The 21,920-nt window shown below is 42.4% G+C and overlaps 1 protein-coding gene across 1 annotated transcript in view; it reads right to left on the bottom strand.

Annotated features, from left to right (window-relative positions):
* The window catches only part of USP10 (ubiquitin specific peptidase 10), an 81,737-nt gene that overhangs the window by 32,788 nt on the left and 27,029 nt on the right, over window positions 1-21,920 (bottom strand). The window contains exons 2-4 of the mRNA XM_003272496.3: window positions 13,865-13,933; window positions 6,396-6,456; window positions 1,164-2,204 (exon numbers count right to left, since the gene is read on the bottom strand). Of these exons, the coding sequence (XP_003272544.2) occupies window positions 1,164-2,204; window positions 6,396-6,456; window positions 13,865-13,933 (1,171 nt within the window). The remainder of the gene's footprint in view (window positions 1-1,163; window positions 2,205-6,395; window positions 6,457-13,864; window positions 13,934-21,920) is intronic.

Raw genomic sequence — 21,920 nt, 5'->3', positions numbered from 1 at the left:
TTTAAAAGTAAAATAAAAAGTAAAAAAGTTACAGTAAGTTAAGGTTAATTTCTTATTGAGGAAAAATTTGTAAATCAACGTAGTATAGCATAAGTGTTGAGTGTTTATAAAATTCGGCTTTGCTCAGTACTGTCCTCGGCCTTCACATTCACTCAGCACTGACTCATCCAGAGCCACTCCAGTCTTGCAAGCTCCATTCATGGTGAGTGCTCTATACAGGTGAAGCACTTTTCATGTTTTATACCATATCTGTGCTATATTTTTTCTATGTCTAAACGTGTTCAGGCACCCAAATACTTAGCACTGTGTTACAACTGCCTACAGTATTCACTAGTAACACGCTGGACAGGTTTGCAGCCCGGGAGCAATCGGCTGCACCACTAGCCTAAGGCTCTCCCATCTGTGTTGGGTAGTACTCACTGATGTTAACATGCACATCTGAGAACACATATCCATCGTTAAGCAACATGCGGTTATGTGAGCACACATACCTCGTTCATACCCTGCTGTATTTCTGACATTCTACTGTAACTTTTTAAAAACAATCTGTGAATTATGCAGCTTTCTATTTTTACTGTGAATTGTTTCTACTTTGGAGCCTTAGCACTCTAAAATAAAATATTAACTTTGGGCTGAACTCAACATTTTTCTCTTCCTTTCAAGAGCTGACCTTGGTGTATCAAAATTCTGAATAAAATCTATTTACTCAATGCAAAACAGGCATTTAAAAAAAAACATGTTATTTCACAAAATGCTTTCTTATATCTTAGGAAATATAAAAAAGGAGCACACAGTGACTACAAATCAGGATTATCATACCAAAGGTATATCACATAAAAAGTCCATTATACATTCACACCACGGAGCAGAATTACTTGAACAAAAGGCAAGAAATGGAAATGTAACTTGTCAACGGAAAAGAACTGCTAACAGACATGGATCTTGCACTTAACATAAAGTTATAACAACCCTCTCCTCCCATTTGTTTCTATATTGTCTTACTTTTAGAGAACATTTAAGACATAGGCATTCTTCAGACAGTGCTATTCACACACAGGTAATCTGCCACTGTTATGGGTAACACTCTATCACCACAGTCTATAAGCCCAGTTGAGGAGGTCTGCTCCTATCTTCACTCTAGATTTGTATCTTTTCAACTATACCTGCAATCTTTATGGCTACAGGATCCTCTGAAACTGGAACAAGCCCTTCTTTGACTTCAACCTGCTTTTCAGAAACCAGGGGAGATATGGCGGGAGGGGAATACTTAGTTTCCACATAGGCCACCGGCGAGGAGGAAGAGGGCTTAGAATCGTGAAAGAGACTGGCCCAGGACTTGGGCTGGCTGACAGGAAGGGTGCCTGATGCAGAGCCCGTGCTGTCAGCAGGAGGTGATGCACTCTCGGGTTTGGTCGGGTCCAAGTCTATGCTTTCCGTGGTGTGCAACTCCACCCCGTTGGTAGCTGTGCCCTCACCCGAGGATTCAAGTATTTGTCCATTAGCAACTCCAAGGTTTTCAGTAGTATCGGTACCAACGCAGGGCTGAGCCCCAGCTGTCCTTGACAGGGTGTCTCTGCCAGCCTCTGCTGGGAAGCAGGACTGACCAAAATCAGGCCCGGGGCCCCCCTCCGGCTGCCCTGCAGTCCTGGTGTCACTGCCGAGTGCTCCGGGGAAAGGACTGTCAGGCACAGTGTCACTGACAGAGTCCGTGGAGTTCTGGGGGCTGTTACAAGTCCTGGGCGTAACTGACGGGGGCATGTCGCCCATAAATTCTGCATCCTCTGCACTGACACTGTTCGGGACTGCTGAATTGGCATGGCCATTGACCAGGGCTTCTGTGGAAATACTATCATCGCCACCATCTTTCAAATAGCTGTAATATCCAGGTGGCCGCTTTTTCTTCTTTTTACGCTCCCTTTGTCCAAGACCACCTGAGACACCATCATTTTCCAGAACTTCCGCCTCCACATTAGAACTTCCATCCAAAGCGAGGGCAGAGCCTGGGTACTGGCAGTCGATGGAGCCATAGCTTGCTTCTTTAGTGATACCATCAGGGGTTGTTTTGGAAGTTGTACAACCGAGAATAAATTCAGGGGCCTGAGGGTTCAGTGTGCTTGAAATACTGTAGCTGGGGGTTCTCGGCAAAGTGTCACTGGGTTCAATGACTTCATCGACACCAAACTCAATTCTCTGATATTCTTGTCCTGTTTAGAAAGAAAACTATTAGTTAAGAACACAGTTCTACAAACTCTAAGTACCAGTAATTACGCACTTTCTCTTTGAAAATGAAAACCTTAAATTCTCTTCCTAATCAACAAATCTATTACGTCCTTTACTTACGATGAACAATTTGCTGAAAATGAAACAACTATAAAATTATTATTTAATTTGGGGATATGAAAAGCAGAAGCCTGTACTTATCTTTCTAGCTAAGGAAGGCTTTCAGAAGGTAGAAATTAAAATAAATTTGTAATAAAAAGCAAATATTTTGCCAGTTTAAAAATACCCCTCAAAGGAATCTGACTTTCTTATAGTTGCCTTATGCCTGAGATAAAGGAATATGTATTTTGGACAACTTAAATTTTAAAAGATCATGACAACTAACTTAGGGACTTAAAACATGGTTAAATCAGCTTCTCTAGTTAACGTGATTTGATTAATTCCAAAAACATGAACTACGCAAAGAATCCTGTACATACTGGATAGGAGAAATTAGAAAGCATAAATTTAAAAACAAAAAAAGATGCCAAAAAAAGATTCAACAACAACAACAACAACAACAAAGAACCCTATATATAAAAGCACACTTCAGAGCACTCTTCTGAATTCTTTCTCTCTAGACCTCTACTGGTAACCTTCAATTATGTCTGAAAAATGGCCCTGACATGAACACATGCAAATGTCCTCTAAATAAATTCACACTGGATTAACTCCATCGGTGGTAAAGCCTTCCAAAAATACCAAAAGAAAAAGTTAGAATTGTGAACCTTTAAATATCTCTTGGGAAGCCTTCAATACTTCCTTCCCAGTTAACCGCAATCCACATATTTCATTCATGCTAACACAGACGTATTTTTATACTTTACATCTCTGAAATCAGGTTAAGTTTTAGAATCAATTGTGTCTTTTAACAGACATGAAGCATCAATGTCACCTTATATTTGATAAAAAAAGTTACACATTTTGAAGCTAAGGGAAGGACACACGCCTTATATTTCATCTTTAATGCATAAAGATTTCTTCCAGGCTAGCATTAAGGGGCAAACTTTTTTTCAAGGCATCTATCTCAAGAAAAGAAACTAATATCCAAAGAACGGTGTTCTACTGCAGAGAACTGAATATATTTTACCTTGGAAGGACCCCTAGAAGTCTTTTTGTAGAAGAAAAAATACAGACCCTGACAGGGGCCAGTTACGTGCAAGCGAGTGGCCAGGAGGCTGGAGCTACACAGCCTCCTGAGGCCTCCTGAATCTTCATATGCTTTGGAATCACAGTCCCCCACTGTGAGGGGTGAGGGGTGGTGGCAGCACAATCCTGCCCCAACAACAGAAAGTTCCTGGAAAGAACACCGATGACGATTACACCTAACAGCAAGTTTATGTATAAAGTCACGACCATCTAATTCCTTTGGCTACGATTTATTTTTTGTTTCCTTACTTTGAAAAGAATTATCAAGGGGAAATGAATTTATTATCATATGTAGGGGCTGACTGTTCATTTTCCTTCCAGGCATCCCCTGTTCCCTGATGTTCTGGGGCTGTCAAGGCTCCCCGGATTGAAACGGGTGTGCCTGGGGAAGAACGCTCCACGTGGAGCCTGCCCTTTGAAGGCTGTGAAATCACATTCGAAACTAGAACGTGTTGTGCCATTCTGCTTATGCAAGACTGATTATTTCTAAGACACAGATGTGCTGTCCACATCTCAATTTTCAACCTTATCAGAACATAAAACATTCTAGAATGTGATGTAACGTGAACAGAACCATTTCAGTATGTTATAGTTAGTGTCAAACATTTACTCAATGCCATGTTTGATCATCTCACTAGAAGGCAGATTCCCAGCCAGTACAGTTCCTCTTCTTATTGAGGAACATTCACAATGGACACACGTGCCTTGCACGGCATGGCAGAGCTCAGAGCCCCATCTGCCAGGCAGACGAAGTGCAGGAAGGCCTGCACGCTTGGCTTCAACAACCCAATCAATACATTAGGAAGACGGAAACTCAACACTCAGGTAATGCAGGCAGAGGCTCATAAAACCATGAATCCTAACACAGCATTTCTCCAAGGTTGCTCACTGCAGTACATGCAGTAGAGTGGCCTGGACTACAAGGCAGGGGGCGAGGGAGGGAAATATACAGAGATTAGTAACACAAGGGCCCTGTTCAGAGTTCACATTTATTAGGGAGACAGATACAAACAAGTGAGAATGAAAACATGGAGGGAGGAGAGAGAAGGCTGTGAATAGCTTTAGAAAAAGATTCTTCTGGAAGCAGGAAACAGTGATCAACTTCTATCAGAAACTAGAGAGGTCAGTGGAACTTGATGGATCACTGAATTGCTAAGGGCGGGGTGAAAGAGTGGTATCTCAACCTTTAGGAATATCTAAAACAGGCAGTGCTTGAGGTGAAGGACAACCATTCACCTTGATGTGATTATTACTTGTTGTATGCCTGTATGAAAATATCTCATGTGCCCCATACATATGTACACCTACTATGTACCTACAAAAATTAAAATAAAAAAAATTTAAAAACACAAAAATAGAAAAGGCGGAGATGTAAAACGGAAGCCACGATGAGGTGCCTCTGCAAAGGGCTTGCTGCAGCTGGAGGTGGTGGTAGGGAGCAGAATAAAGCATCCTAAACCATTCATCCAGCAAATGTACTGATGGCTTACAACATTCCAGATACTACAGGCACAGCGACAGACAGACAGAAATGGACCCTGCCATCAGCAGCTGAGCAGGCTGGAAAGGGAGGCAGGTCCATGACAGTGCCCACAGGCTCTGTACAGTCGAACAGGCAGGGGAAGAGAAACTAATGTCATGGAAACACAAGATACCCAGAAAGGCTGCAGAGAAAAGCAGGCCTGTCACTAACTGTGCAAACTGGTGGCAAGATTCCAGTCACGTTTTTGGCAGAAAAAAGGCAGGACTTAGAGGGAAGAGAGTAAAGAATGGAGAAAAAGGGCCAAGAAGCAGTCACTGAAAAAGGCAGGCGGGTTGGAAGGAGGGAGGGGGAAGCAGAACTCCAGAGGATGGGGGAGCTGGTGGTGCCCACTGCACAGGGAGGAGGATGAACTCAAAGAAGTGATGTGCATGGGAAAATCATGGCGCATTTGTAAGCACTGGTTCAACATAAGCAGCATGCTCACTACGTGCAAAGCACACAGTGACAGAGGAAGTCCTGAGAGGCTGACATCAGCCGATTAAAAGGTGGCTCAGGAGGCTGAGCAGCCCGGCTTTCGGGTCCCTCAAGCTTCAGCTCTTTCCCTTATGGTCTCCCACATTTCTTATAAATCTAAAATGTTAGATATAATCACTCCCTGATGTTACCGGAGATAAAACCTTTGGTTAGTCTTTTCAAGGTTTCTATTGAAGCCTAAACTCTAATTAAAACCCCTTTCATAAGTCTGACCATGCTAACTGAACAGGGAATCCAAACCCCTAACTCTCAAAGAAAAAGTTTGGCATCAGTTTCCTGGAGGCCAGTAAGGGCCTTTAAAGTGATTCAGATTGAAAAATGATCTAGACAGGTTTGAACTGTGCAAGGGCAGCCTGCAATCAATAATTAAACGACCTTGTTGGTATTCCAACACCGGGTGCTTAAGCAATACAAAATCATCGCATGTCCATAAGCACCATCTTTGGCAATCAGCTTAGTGCCTGTGATGGAGACCCAAAAAAGTAACAGACTAGGAGGTGAAGAGGTGACCTGAGTTCCCAAGAGTCAGCGACAGACCAGGACATGAATGTGAACCGCAAGAACAACAGATGGCAGCTGCCCCTTAGTTTACAAAGAATACAGGCTCAGAAGCTAGCTGGAGCTGGAGGCAGCAGGCTGCTTAGCAACAAGACCCAAAGTTCACTTCAACTCCAGCATGTGCTGATGATGAGTAACATACCTGTTGCACTCAGAACTGTTAGGCAAAAAAGAACTCAACCATTTCCTAAACTAAATCTTAAATGGCTGGCACTGCAAAGCACAGGATACACTTTAAAACCAACTCACTAGTCAAAGTGATTCAGCGATTGAATACATTACAGTTTACAGCAAAAACTTCAAGCTGCAAAGAAATGTTTATTCAAATGGGAAACAATGTTTACAGGTAGCCTGCCCACCCAGCACGTATGGCCAAATTCCCTTCAGGGAAATAAGGAGAGAACTAGCTTACCATCAGGTAGTTTATCCACAGCCTGTGTGCCACACAGAACTGTTCCACTGTATGGAGGAAGCTGCACAAGGAATCAGAAAACAAATTTTAATTCAACAAAACGTTAAAACCAACACTTACCATTTAATTAAGGCAACAATTCATTAAAACTCTTAATCCATACAACTTTGCATGCCATTACTTTTAGCAGAATAACATACATGAAGAGTCAGTGCAATCTAAATCATCTTCATTTAAGGAAAAAAACACAATAGAAATGCTTTCAAATATTTATCACTATTAAACAGATCCAAAAATGAAGCCAAAAGGAATAAAAATGAACTCCAATGGACATGTAAATCAGCTACAATAAAATGCTTATGATACATCCTTCTTTCCACAGGATGTCAGTGACTGACCATCCAGACCACAGACACTTTTGTTTGCGCACTAGCGAAGATGGCTCTTCCTGACTGCACCTCTTATTCACGATCACTACATTGCAACACAGCCAGTAGACGCTGGGACCAAGTCCGTGGTCGGAGAACAGATGAAAGCGCACTATAAACAAAAAGCCTGGTGACTGCAGCTCCCTTTTTATCACAGTGCCTTAACTAACTAAATTAACAGCTAAAAGTCACATTCCTTGTTTGGTAGACAGAAAGCAGAATGGGAACTGTCTGACCTGTTTGTAAAAAGCTGAAAGGTTATCTCAAAAATAACTTAAAATTTTCTTCTTCCTAGCTATTCCATAACATTTATTTAAGAGTTGGAAATGCTTCCAATGGACACATTGGGTGTAAGAAAGTTTAGGAAGGGGCCGGGCATGGTGGCTCATGCCTGTAATCCCAGCACTTAAGGAGGCTGAGGTGGGTGAATCACTTGTGGTCAGGAGTTCTAGACCAGTCTGGCCAATATGGTGAAACCCTACCTCTACAAAAAATACAAAAAATCAGCCGGGCATGGTGGCACGCACCTGTAATCCCAGCTACTTGGGAGGCTAATGCAGGAGAATCGTTTGAACCTGAGGGGTGGAGGTTGCAGTGAGCAGAGATCGCGCCACAGCACTCCAGCCTGGGCAATAGAGCAAGACTTTGTCTCAACAAAACAAACAAAAAAACAGACCCGTCTCTACTAAAAAATACAAAAAATTAGCTGGGCATGGTGGTAGGCGCCTGTAGTCCCAGCTACTCAGGAGGCTGAGGCAGGAGAATGGCGTGAACCCGGGAGGCGGAGCTTGCAGTGAGCTGAGATAGTGCCACTGCACTCCAGCCTGGGAAACAGCGCGAGACTCCATCTCAAAAAAAAAAAAAAAAAAAGTTTAGGAAGAAAACGGGTAAAGTAAGCAGAGAGACAAACCGCTACCTGAGGGCAGAACAAAAGAACAAAAAGACATTCTGGTGCAGCACTTCCCAAGTCTGTTCACTGCAATACAATGGCCAGTGCAGAAATGGCCCTAGGGCCGCAAAGTTCAGAGGCTCCAGGATGAGTCTCATGCCCAATACTGTATGAGAGCTGCTGCTTGATTGGCTTCCTCAGCTGATTTCTCTAACGAGATCTCAGCACACCAATTCAATAATCACAGCAATAAAAGCTTCTCTCTGCAAGTAACCCAGTAAGTTCTCTTCCCAGAGAATTATGACAAACAGGAAAACACACGGCAATTCAAAGAAGCCAACACCTTCAGGAGATGACAGTTGCACTTATCTCCACCACCAGGGGGCAACCTAGTACTCATCACGTTGACACCCAGGAGAAAGCATTCTGTATGCCGAGATGGGCTACACTAGCCTTGGCACCCGCAATGCAAAGACCATTCCACACACCAGCATTGACGCTGGCAGGCACCTGGAGCAGAGAGGTGGGTCTATAAGGGCAGTGGACACAGCGGCCACGTGTCTCTCAGGAAGCCTCCAATCTCGTTCAAAACCCTCTGTGGTCACAAAAGACAGTTTAGAAACTGATACATAGAATGCCCTCTCTTTTTCTGTTAATGACACTAGGATGCCCCCTGGTGACAGAAAGCTGTATTATTTTAAGGCATGAAAAGTGTTTTGAATCACTATTTTTACACAAAATCATTGTAACATCAAGAAATCATCTTTTTCTGAGTCAAAACAGTTTCATCACTATTGTATCAATGTTCTCTTCACACTTCTGGTATTCTGTTCTGCTTGGGGAAGAGAGAATGCTGAAGAAAACCTCCAGACCCGAGAGAGTGCAGCAGGCCAGGAAGACGCACAACTCGGAGAAGGGACCTCTTCACCCACCCATCCACTTCAAAAGCCAGTGCAAGGAAGAGAGCTGTTAGAACCCTGCTCACCATCTTCCGGCTGCCCCCCTCCTCAACATTCAACCACGGGGTGTGAACACTCACTTACCTTCCAGCCACTCCCACAACACGCAGAAGAAAACCCCAGCAATCGGGAAAAATACACAGATAACGCTGAGGACAAGCCAACTGGAGAGGTGGGGCCAGTAATGCCAGGTGGCGCTGACTGAGGGTGGAGAGGCTGGCCCAGTGACACCAGGTGGCACTGACTGGGCACTCAGGGTGTTCCAGGCGAACATCCTGCTCCTCAACAACTCTGGGGAGGAGGTCCTGTTATTGTGGCCCTCTGACAGATGAGGAAGCCAGGCAACACTGCTAGTATGAGGCACAGCAGGGATCCGGTGAGATGACCACCTTCAAACTCCCAGATGACACTGCCACCTTCCGTAAGCATGCTCAACACACTTACTCTGATTTGCTAAGCTGATAAAAGAGTGCACCTGCAGGAATGCCAGATGGGTTGTGGCACTGTGGAAATGTGTGTGTTTTACTCCACAGGCACACAGCACCTTTCATTCAACAAACCTACCTCATACATCAGATGCCCTTAATCTGTGGGAACTGGATATCCAAATACACAACAGAATAAAAATGCAAGGATGGTTCGAAGTTCACTCATGAACTATGTAATTATTTGTAAGAATACAAAGTTCAAAAATCAAAGCAAGGACATAAAATTCCCTACACAAATGCAAAGTGAGCAATGGAAAAAACTGTTATCTATTAATAGCTATGCTAAACACACAGTCTGAAAACAGTGCTGCAACCTTGTGAAAAAGAAAAGGATACTTGGGCCCGTGGCTAGGAAGGTCATGTTCTGAAGTCTCCCTCTGGAGTTACCTGTGTGTTCTGCTTTCCGTCTCAAAGACTCTACTAAACCACAAAAGCCCTCCTTTAAAATCCCATTAAGACGCCAAATTAGGCCAGGCGCGATGGCTCACGCCTGCAATCCCAGCACTTTGGGAGGCCGAGGCGGGTGGATCACAAGGTCGGGAGATCGAGACCATCCTGGCTAACACGTTGAAACCCCGTCTCTACTAATACAAAAAATTAGCCGGGCGAGGTGGCGGACGCTTGTAGTCCCAGCTACTCAGGAGGCTGAGGCAGGAGAACGGCATGAACCCGGGAGGCGGAGCTTGCAGTGAGCCCAGATCGCACCACTGCACTCCAGGCTGGGTGAGAGAGCGAGGCTCCGTCTCAAAAAAAAAGAAAAAAAAAAAAAAAACCACATCAAATTAAGAACTGTCTCTACTCTCCACTCTCCATGAGTACCCACACACACCCACGCCACACAAACTGCCCACTGCCAACACTACGTCATCGGGGGCTTATTTACTCGGTCATGGTTGGGACGTGTGCTACTTCCAAAGCTGAGATTCTGGAAACTTGAAAGAATGGTGAGCATTTCCTCTTTCTTTCTGAACATAAATAACAGGATTACGACTGAGGTTTAAACATGCTTATTAAATAAGCTGACTGCATTTTTTCCACTGGAGAAAATCATTTTTAAATCACTGGAGCACAACTCTAGAAAAGATGCCAGCTACCTTTCATCTCAATTCGTTACTCCTGATTCCACTGAATTACTAGCCACCTTATCTTGCCAGTGGCAAGCTGCCAAGCAAGCAAACTGAAAGACAAAGCAGCCCTCCGCTGGCAGGAGGCGCTTCTGCAGGAAGGTAGAACGCGCTTTCATCTTAACATCCCACACTTCTTAATTTTGGTTTTTCAATTCATGGCCCCAAGTAGAGAAAACAATGTTTTATCAAGCTCCTAATAGCCGAGAAAAAGCATATGAAAAATTCGGCTAGACTGTAACTTATGCCACGGCCACATGGTAGTAACACAGCATGTTTCAGCGGCAATTATGTTACCTGAGAGATAAAAGGCCAAACTGTGCTGTGGAAGTGACACGCCCTCCCCTCGCCACTCACACACCCACAGGTCCAAGTGACATGCCCTCACCACTCACACACACACAAGTCAAACTGACACACTCTCACCACTCACACACCCACCACGGGTCCAAGCGACACGCCCTCGCCATTCACACACCCACAGGTCCAAGTGACACGCCCTCGCCACTCACACACAAAGTCAAAGTGACACACTCTCACCACTCACACACCCACCACAGGTCCAAGTGACACGCCCCCACCATTCACACACCCACAAATCCAAGTGACACGCCCTCGCCACTCACACACAAGTCAAAGTGACACATTCTCGCCACTCACACACTCACAGGTCCAAGCGACACGCCCTCGCCACTCACACCTACAGGTCCAAGTGACATGCCCTCCCCATTCACGCACACACAAATCAAAGTGACACACTCTCAACACTCACACACCCACAGGTCCAAGTGACACGCCCTCGCCATTCACACACCCACAGACCCAACCACATGCTGCCCATGAAAGTGAGTTCCTGTGTAATGATGTGCTATTATAATTCAGACTCCTGAAGACTGGGGAAAACAGCTCCATCCGATTATGTTAATTAGCCTGCATCTCCCTTTTGCAGGTTACTGTGATTTTGATAAACTCTTTTTATATCCCTCCAAACTTCACCGTATGCTCAAAAATAAGAAAAACAGAAAAGCCCAAATAAGCCCAGACACACTATGAGTTCTGAAGCTCGAGCTCATTTTCATGAGACAGTCACATCTTCTGTGAATAAAAGGTTTGGCATAACTTACCATCTGTACCCTTGTCATCCATTTCTACTAACATCTGTTACTCACTAGTTATGGGACCATACATTAGCTGATTTCCCAACATTTCCGTGACGTGAATAAGCATTCTGCATTTTTTTTCAATTTAAAAGACAAAAGAGAGAGAAAAGAAATGGGAGGCCTAAAAGGAAAGAACGTGCCCAAGCCCTCCGAGCCTGTGGAAGTGGCAGAACTGAAGCGACCCCAGGCCTTCAGACTGGAAATACGGTGCACTTTTCACTTTCCTATCACATGAAAACTCAAGCTGTCTACTCACTTGCAAACAGGCACACACCCATCCACATGTGTACACACTTGAGAAAACCTGTAGCAACTAAACGTATGGTAACATCGGTGTTACGTGGGAAAAAATGCAAAATCCCCTTACTTTAAAACACACACACACACACACAGATTACCCGGGCCTGGCGGCACACACCTGTAATCCCAGCTATTCAGGGGCTGAAGCGTGAGAACCCCCCTGAGGCAGGGTGGGGGGTCAAAGTTGCAGTGAACTGTGATTGCACTCTGCACTCCAGCCTGGGCACAGTGAGACCCTGTCTCGAAAAAAAGAAAAGAAAAAATAGAAATAGCCGGGCGCGGTGGCTTACGCCTGTAATCCCAGCACTTTGGGAGGCCGAGGCGGGCGGATCACGAGGTCAGGAGATCGAGACCACGGTGAAACCCCGTCTCTACTAAAAAAATACAAAAAAATTAGCCGGGCGTGGTGGCGGGCGCCTGTAGTCCCAGCTACTCGGAGAGGCTGAGGCAGGAGAATGGCGTGAACCCGGGAGGCGGAGCTTGCAGTGAGCCGAGATCGCGCCACTGCACTCCAGCCTGGGCGACAGAGCGAGACTCTGTCTCAAAAAAAAAAAAAAAAAAAAAAAAAAAAAAAAAAAAAAAAAAAAAAAAAACATAGAAATAAAAAAATAAAATAAAACGTGTGGTGTTTCTATAGAGATAAGCAATAGGCCCACAGAATAGCACACTCGGAACCAGGGGGAATGCGCTGACCAACAGGGCTGACTGGACAGCTAAGGGCTGAGTTCCCCATGAATGGTGAGGAGGCACCTGCCAGGGCCACAGGGACAGGGAGTTCGATGCCACCTCACACATACACAAAATTCAGCGCCTCAATTTCAGCTTATTACACCTGAATCATGAAAACAAAATCTGAAAACTTTTAGAAGAAAACAGACAAATGTCTTGGTTATCTCAAGGATGGGAAGAATTTCCTAAAGATATTTTTAAAACTAAAAATCCACAAACTATAAGGAAAAAAAAAATCAATTCAGTTGACATTAAAGTTAAAAGTGTACTCCTCTTATCCAACAACAACAACAAAAAAAACCGAACCCCAAAAAGATGCCTAACGTGAAGCTTAAAGCCCTCATTCTAGGAACAGACGCCTGTAAAACCAAACACTAATCCTAAAATCAGTAAGAAAAAGATAAGCTACTTGATTTAAAAATACGGACAAGGGATAGAAATCAAGTAATTCACAGCAGAGGACATCCGTTTTGCCAGTAGACACGGGAAGATAATGAAATAGTATCCAGCTGTTTGTAATCTGGGAGATGTAAATTAAAACAATGAGAGTCCATTTACCACACATCACATTCACAAAAATTTTAAATATGCCAACATCAAGAGTTAGCAAGAATTTTTTTTTTTTTTTTTAATACGAGCAAGAAAACTCCCATGCACTGCTGATGGGAATGCAGACTGTTAAAACGCTAGATAGCAAACGAGCAGTCTCTAGTGAAACTAAAGAGGCTCAGTCCACAGAACCCAGTAATTCCATTCCCAGGTCTGTGTCCCAGAGGAGCCCACAGAGGGGCACAAGGAGACATGATAAAATACATTGAGTGCAATATTTTTAACGGCTGAACTAGAGACCTAAATGGCCCTTGACAGGAAACTACGTAAGTAAATTGCACTGTGTTCAATCAGTGGTACTGAGCACTGGAAATCAAAGAACAAGGACAAATTTCTCAGCATAAAGAATACAACGTTAGCTTAACATAAACGACAAAATGAATATAGTATATCATTTACGTGACACTTTAAAGCACATAAAACACTACAATTGACTATGGTGATATACACGTATATGATAAAAGGTGAAAACCAGTCAGGACCAATATTTCCAAATTTCAGCAGAGTAGTTACTTCTGGGGAGAGACGGGAGAGAGGTCCAAAGAAGGCTTCGATTGCCTCTGTAATGCTTTATTTGCTTTTCAAAGCTTAATAAAGTAAATAAAGCAAAATGTCAAATCAAATGTCAGTCAAATCTAGCTGGTGGGTTGAGGCATTTCTCATATTAGTCTCCATACTTTTCTCTACATTGGAATTCTTTATTTAAAAAAAACAAATTAAAATAGAAACGTAACTATTAATTGTATCTACTCACGTACTCACTAAAACACAGTTTTGTCTTACCTCAACTGAAGATCGAGGAGTCACAAAAAATTGATTGAATTCATCAGGGCTAAAATCTCCAAAAATATACTGAAAAAAAAAAAAAAAAAAAAAGAGAGTCACTGATCACATAAAATATACAAATTATACACTTTGAGAAAAAATGCTACATATTTTAACAATCCTATGCAACATTTGGGCCATAACCCCCAAGATCCTTTCTCAATTAAACAGAGGATCTGCAACTCAGAATTCTAGGTTGTTTACATAAAAGAAATACTACTGAACCTTTCCTACAAATTGTCAAAAAACACTATGAAACTGATAAAGCTTATTTTGAAACAAGTCAATTTTGTATGCCAAACTTGTCGAGTCCTGCTTGCAGGACAGTTTTATTGGTTCACAAATACTGCCAGTTGTTCCATTTACCTTTCTGCTGACTCATGCCACTACCTCCATTTCCGTTTTCTCTGCCAAACATACTAAAGAAAAGCAGAAAACGTGGTTCAAATGGGAAGACAAGGAAATCCAAAAAAGGAAAACGTTAATGATCCTGATTAATGATCTCTAAAAATATCTATATAACTTTTTAGTTTAAAAACACATTTCCACAGGATACACAGATACACATATTGTCAGACAGACACAGCCCTTGTAGCAGGGCCTGATTTCACGGAATTCAGAATGTGACTTTCTGGAAAACGAAGTGGTTAAACTGCATGGATGTGAGTCTGGCAAGTGCCTATCAGTTCACATTCTCCAAGAACAAGTGCCTACCCGTTCTTGCTTCAAGAAACAAGTCACTGAGGCCTGGTGCAGTAGCTCACGCCTACAATCCCAGAACTATGGGAGGCTGACATGGACGAATCACTTAAGGTCAGGAATTCGAGACCAGCCTGACCAGCATGGTGAAATCCCCATCTTTACTAAAAATACAAAAATTAGCCAGGCGTGGTGGCGTGCACCTGTAGTCCCAGCTGCTCCGGAGGCTGAGCCAGGAGAATCGCTTGAACCCAGGAGGCGGAGGTTGCAGTGAGCTGAGATTGCACCACCGCACCCCAGCCTGGGCGACAGAGCCAGACTCCATTTCAAAAAAAAAAAAAAGTCATTGAGAAGAATTAGCATGACTAGATTTCCACATTAGAGAAGCAATGATTCATTCATTTAATCAATAATAATTTAGAGCCTACTAAATGCCCACGTATGATCAGTACTGGGTATCAAAATGGTAAGCAGAGGGTGGTTCCTCTGTTCTAATGGAACTAAACAGTCTAGTAGCTTGCGGGGAAATTTACAAGCCAAGTGATTCAAAAATAACCAGTAACTAAATATTACACAAATGAATAATACTCATTATTACTGTAAATGTGAATAAATGGCCACTAAATGTAATACCCTACTGGTAAGAATGCACAGGGAAAACATTTCTAGAGAGCTCTTTGACAACATCTACCAAAACTATAAATATACATTAAGAACAAAAAAGTTTTCATATAATATTTACACATACTTGCAAAAGTCAACAAAGAAATTATGTATTGACGGTAACAGTGAAAATAAACAGAGCCTCAAAATGGTTCAGAAATGATCTTCTGATATACGGTCACTGAAAGGTTACAACTTCTTCTCATCTCCAACACTGGGAAAAGACGACACGAATTTCACTAAGAAACCCTCAAAGCAATGGAAGGGAAAATTCTACAGGCAAAAAGGAAGCAGAAAAAATTAGCACAGACTATCACACAAAAAAAGAGCTATCAGAGATCATGAAAGTGTTTGCGGAAATTAATTACTAATTTTAAATCACTAAATTAAAAAACTCGACAGAATGTCTTAATAGCAAAATCAACAAGGCTATGGAAGGCAATGGGGCAACATTTTGAAAGTTCCGAGAAAAAAGGATTTTGTTCCTAGAATGCTCGAGCATTTTTTCATAGAATTCTACAAATTACTTTTCAACTGCAAAAGAGAAAGAACACTTTCTCTCACATACACCTTTTTCTTGGGGGGAGGGAAGGAAACTGCTTAAGAATTCCAGAAAATGAATTTGAGAAATACAAGAATGATAAAGAAGTAAAACACAAGAAACATACAGCAGCTATGGAGTTTAATGCAAATATTAAGAATAAACTAAAATCATGCTGTTTTGTTTAATATCAGTAGCAGAAACTCTGTGCACATTGCCTATGGAGTAGCCCTGCTCTGTAAGGAGCAGTTTAAAAAAAAAGAGAGGCCGGGCGCGGTGGCTCACACCTATAATCCCAGCACTTTGAGAGGCCGAGGCAGGCGGATCACGAGGTCAGGAGATGGAGACCATTCTGGCTAACACGGTGAAACCCCGTCTCTACTAAAAACACAAAAAATTAGCCGGGTGTGGTGGCATGCACCTATAGTCCCAGCTACTCAGGAGGATGATGCAGGAGAATCGCTTGAACCCGGGAGGTGGAGGTTGCAGCAGGCTGAGACTGAGCCACTGCACTCCAGCCTGGTGACAGAGAGAGCCTCCGTCTCAAAAAAAAAAAAAAAAAAAAAAAAAAGAAGCTAGAAATGCTATATATTAAAAGTTATCCATTTTATCTTATGACTAACAAGAAAGGCCTTTCACTTCAGAATGTGGGGAAGATACCTAAGGATAAGAAATCAGAATGTTCTGTAGGATTATCAGGTATTTTCTTTAGGAAGGTTTTCTCCCTAGACAATGGAAAATAAACATTTTATGTTTATTTAAATCATACTTCAAAGCACACTTTCTTATTTGAGTTCATATACAGCCTAAAGTTTTTAGAGCTGGTCAATCCAGTAAGAAAACTACAAATCCAAATGATTTGATAAAAATCTTGGCAGCAAAGGAGAAGGGGAGGAGAAAACAAGATTCCAAGCCACTAACACACACTTCCTGTTGCAAACGCAGACACCAAGCGGCTTCAGCATGAGTCAGCGGCAAACGCCCTCAAGTCATGAGCTGGAATGCTCAGAAACGGTTCCGTGAATTTTTTTTCTCCTATTATTTTCAAATTTATTAGTTTTACTTAATTATTTTTAAAGTATCTGAGAAAATTTGTTATAGATTTTAAGTGTGTTTTATTATAACTTCATGTCAATAATTTCTCCAGATATGTACCTTCAATCAAATTACAAAATTAACTGGGAGAAAATGAGGAAGAACTTTAGGTACAGACAGCGAGAGACCTTAAAAATACTATTAAAAGAAGAAAGCACTCTCAGTGTAAAAAAGGTAGGAAAACAGAGCATTTTTCTGTGTTGCTATATAATAACATATTTGTGTTTGTTAATAATATAGATATTTGTGTCTGCATAAAGAGACACTGGAAAGATCAACAAGAAAAAATGTGGCCCTTCACCTTCGGGGCAGTAGCACTGAGTGGACGCTGAGTGGATGCAGACAGGACGCAGACAGGAGTGGAGGGGATTTCCTAGCACGTCTTTTGGAGTCTTTTTTTTTTTTGGGGGGGAACTACATACTTTATTCAAAACATTAATCATAAAAAGTAAACACAAAAGAAATCACCTTACAACTCTTCAAATACACCCATTTTGCACAGACGTAATTTCATAAGCATGTTAGTTTCAAGATCTCATTGACAACAGCTTAGGACTTGATGAAAACATGTCACGCAAAAAATACACCATAAGTAACTGCTGATTACCAACTATGCAACACTGAACTATCATTTAACACTTGACAAATGGCTAGCCACGGCTGTTTTGAACTCCAGCTTAATTTCCTTAACACTAGCTCACATAGCTCAATAAACAACTCCATCAAAATACACGTGAATCATATTTTAATCCTTAAATGCATGAGCTTTTAAAAGTGAGCGGTTACACTTCACCAATATTTAAAACCGGTCCTTTCGATTTTGTAACTGAAATAACAAAGGAACCGGCTAAGAAGTCAGTGCCAAGGGTTTAAGAGCATCTCTGCAAGGCGTTCAGCCTCCCAGGGAACCTTGATTAGAATTTCCATCTCCTGTACAATGAGTATTCCCCATATGCTCATGGCAGATAAACTACATGTATCTTCTTCCTATGTGTCAATACATATATAACTCATACTCAAACAGGAATTCTGATACAACCCAATAACCACATATAAAGGAGTCCCCTATTTGGGGAGTTAACTATCAAATGTCAGTAAAAGACAAGTCATTGATATCACAAGCTAGGGGAATCCTAAGAATAAAATGGAATTTCTTAGAATTGCAATGCACATTTTGAAAAACGATAAATATTTCTTTCTTGGCAAAGTAAGCTGGCATGGTAACCATTCGAACATGGATTATGAATGATATAACAAAATAACCCATATAAATGTGAAGGTTAAGACATCATTTTTGTATTTAACAAAATCATATGCATCATACAAAGCAGTACAATGAAGAAGCACTTATTATCAACACTATTCCAAAAGACACGGTGGCTCACGCTTGTAATCTCGTCACTTCCGGAAACCGAGGCGAGCAGATCACTTGACTTCAGGAGTTCACGACCAGCCTAGCCAAAATGGTGAAACCCACCTCTACTAAAAATACAAAAATTAGCCGGGCATGGTGGTGGGTGCTTGTAATCCCAGCTACTTGGGAGGCTGATGCAGAAGAATTACGTGAACCTGGAAGGCAGAGGCTGCAGTGAGCCAAGATCGTGCCACTACACTCCAGCCGGAATGACAGAGGAAGACTCCGTCCCAAAAAAAAGAAAAAAGAAGAGGTGGTGCTTATAAAACACAATATGACAACTTTATTGGGAGGAAAAAAAGTTTTTTTGATATGCTGATAAAACTACAAAAGGGAAAATGGCCAAATATTTATTCAACAGCACATACCAGTGAGTGGACATAAATTATAATTTTGATAAAACTACAAAAGGAGGCCAGGAGTGGTGGCTCACGCCTGTAATCCCAGCACTTTGGGAGGCCGAGGCGGGTGGATCAAGAGGTCAGGAGATTGAGACCATCCTGGCTAACACGGTGAAACCCCGTCTCTATTAAAAATACAAAAATTAGCCGGGCGTGGTGGCACATGCTTGTAGTCCCAACTACTTGGGAGGCTGAGGCAGGGGAATCGCTTCAACCTGGGAGGCAGAGGTTGCAGTGAGCCGAGATCGCGCCACTGCACTCCAGCCTGGGCAACAGCGAGAAAAAAAAAGGAAAAAAGGCCGAATATTTATTCAATATATTTCAACTATTTATTCAATTTATTCAATATATTTATAGCAAATACCAGTGAGTGACAATTATTTAACTAAAATGATATCTGACTAAATGTTGAAGCAAGGCATGTTTGTGACACCAAAAAGTTTATCACAGAAATTCAGGACAGCCAACGGCTATTAAAATGTTCTGGTTTCACCATCTCCTTCTCCAAAAGCCTTCCTAATTTCCAATCAAAAGTTATTTTAGGTGTTTGGTAAAAAGAGGAATGTTATCAAAGAGGGCAGGAAAAACTGCTGTTCAGAGAAGTCAATATCCTGAAAGGCTGTGGGAAACTTTCAGACTACAAAAAGCTAGAGACAGGACAACTAAATGCATTTCCTGACCCTAGACTGGATCCTGTGCTAGAAGGGAAAATTCTAGAAAGGACATTATATGGTCAACTCCCAAAATTAGAATATGGACAGGTTAGAAAAAAGTACTGCATCAATGTAAATTTGTGAAAGTGGTAACGTTTTACTGTGGTTATTTAAGAGAATATGCCTATTCTTAGGAAATACACATTCAAGAATTTAGGAGTAAGGGGCTAGAGTGTATGTAATCTTCCCTGAAATCTCGAAGGGTTCAGAAAAAGATTGTATGTCTGTATATTTGCATTTGTTAGCCCATGTCTCTGTGTCCGTGAGTTTGTGTGTCGGTATGAGTGTGTATTTGCAGAGACAGAGAACTTGTGCACACACAAATGATTAAGCAAATGGGTTTAATCTTAACAACAGGTGGATCTGGTAAAGGACTATCTGGGGGTTCTTTGTACTACTTTTCTTTCCGCAACTTTTCAAGTTTGAAACTATTTCCAAATAAAGAGTTGTTTCTTTTTTTTTTTTTTTCAAGTGTTAATTGAAAATTGTGAGGTTATGAGGAAAACCTTTACCCTCTCCTTATGTTTGACTGCTTAGTGTTTTCTCTCCTCTGAAAGATTAACTTATTTCAAAGGCTGTTACATGAGGGGGCAAAACTGTAGGTGTTTGGGTAAAATTAAGATGAAAATAACTGTGTCTGACTTCACAGGATTTACAACCAGTGGAGAAGGAAATGCCACTGATGACATGAATTAGTTTTGCCCATAACAGAGCAAGATAAAATACAGAACAGTTCACACGGGAGACTAAAAAGCAGGAGTAAGTTCACTGTTTCTTGTAATTTCAAAGAAAGTGCAGAGCCTAGGACATATTGGTGGCTGTCATAAAACTAAAATAAAAGCAGGTACCTGGAGGCCCTGTCAGCCATGCCACACTACAGAAACTGTGACACTGCTGCGGCTAACTCTGCCCTTCCCATAGCTACACCAAAAACTATCAGGAAAGACTGGGAAGCCCCCTAAGGTTTCAGCAACCCCGCCAGAGTCAGAACACTGGGGTTAAAAGGAGGTATCAGAAAGCAGTAACAAATGCTCCTTTCCCGCTTCCTCTGGTTGCATAGGAAATGCCCAGGGGCGGGACGGTACAGAAATGCCTGCAATTTGGGGGAGCAAACTACAAGGGCTTTAGACATTTCTTCCCCTTTTTAGGGGAAGTAAGACTGTGAACTAGAGCAGCTATTTATTCCCCTCCACCACTTCCCCTCATATCCCATCCGGCCTCCATCCCAGGATTTCAAAACTCTCACTGTTCACATCTTTACTTTCTGATCCTTTCTCAAGAGGATGTGGAAAAAAATACACAAGAAACACTTCAAGAAAAAGGGGGCAAGCCCACACCACAGCAGGGATGGGAACAAAAGACACCTTCCTTCCTGAAGCACAGCCTCTTGGCTGACCTGGCTCAGTTTACCTTCTGGAGGTGTGTGGAGGCCACTACGGCCCTCAGAGGGCCTGAGTTTAGAAACCCTGGGCAAAGGTTTAGACGAACTGGGAAAACCAGCGTTCCTGCTAAAGGAAAAACAAAGACCTTGCCATCAGAAATAAAGATACATTCCTCCATCTCAGCCCAAGGAAGGTGAGAAGGAGGAAAGATGTCTAATATTCACTTGCACGACCTGCAGGCTACAGCTCTCCGGCGGGAACTGCGGGAAACATCACTTTCGGCTTCAGGAGACACTGGGGACTAGCAGTACAGCACAGCACTAGGGGGCGCTGCAGCACAGCATTCTGAAAGTTTCATCTCTGGAAATTTGAATAAATATGTAGGTTGTTCCAAATTAACATTCTCTGCCTTCAAAAGGACTAACAGAAATAGGAGATCAGCCCTGAAGTAAGAACGTAAATACTTTGCTGCTGCATTTGTACCCTGCAGTTTCCGAGGCAGGTGGACAACTATGACCAATCTCTAAGAACAATCTCCCATTCACAGATGCACAGCTAAGCCTCACAGAGGCAAATGGTATAACCAGGTCATAGTCAAATATACAAGAAGCTGAGAAGTATAAAGTCTTCTCCCTCTTCTCCTGATCCAAATAAACTGAATTTGGGGAAACATGAAAAAAGCAATAGACTGTTCTGAGTGATTAAAGCCTTAATCTCATCTACAAAATTAATGTATGTTGGACCAGACAACCTCTAAAATTCTTCCCATCTCCAAAAGGATCTCTTGGATCTAAAAAGGATTAAGAAACACGGGTTTGAAAATGTCATGAGACAGGCCGGGCACGGTGGCTCACACCTGTAATCCCAGCACTTTGGGGGGCCGAGGTGGGTAGATCACCTGAGGTCAGGAGTCAGAGAACAGACTGCCAACGTGGTGAAACCCTGTCTCTACCAAAAATACAAAAAAAATTAGCCGGGCATGGTGGCAGGCGCCTGTAATCCCAGCTACTCAGGACGCTGAGGCAGGAGAATTGCTTGAACCCAGGAGGCAGAGGTTGCAGTGAGTGGAAATCGTGCCATTTGCACTCCAGCCTGCGCAACAAGAG

The sequence above is a fragment of the Nomascus leucogenys genome, chromosome 2 (genome assembly GCF_006542625.1).
Source record: "Nomascus leucogenys isolate Asia chromosome 2, Asia_NLE_v1, whole genome shotgun sequence".
Classification (NCBI taxonomy): Eukaryota; Metazoa; Chordata; class Mammalia; order Primates; family Hylobatidae; genus Nomascus; species Nomascus leucogenys.
Note: the sequence above shows the minus strand (reverse complement) of the source record. Positions and strands in the feature narration are given on the sequence as shown.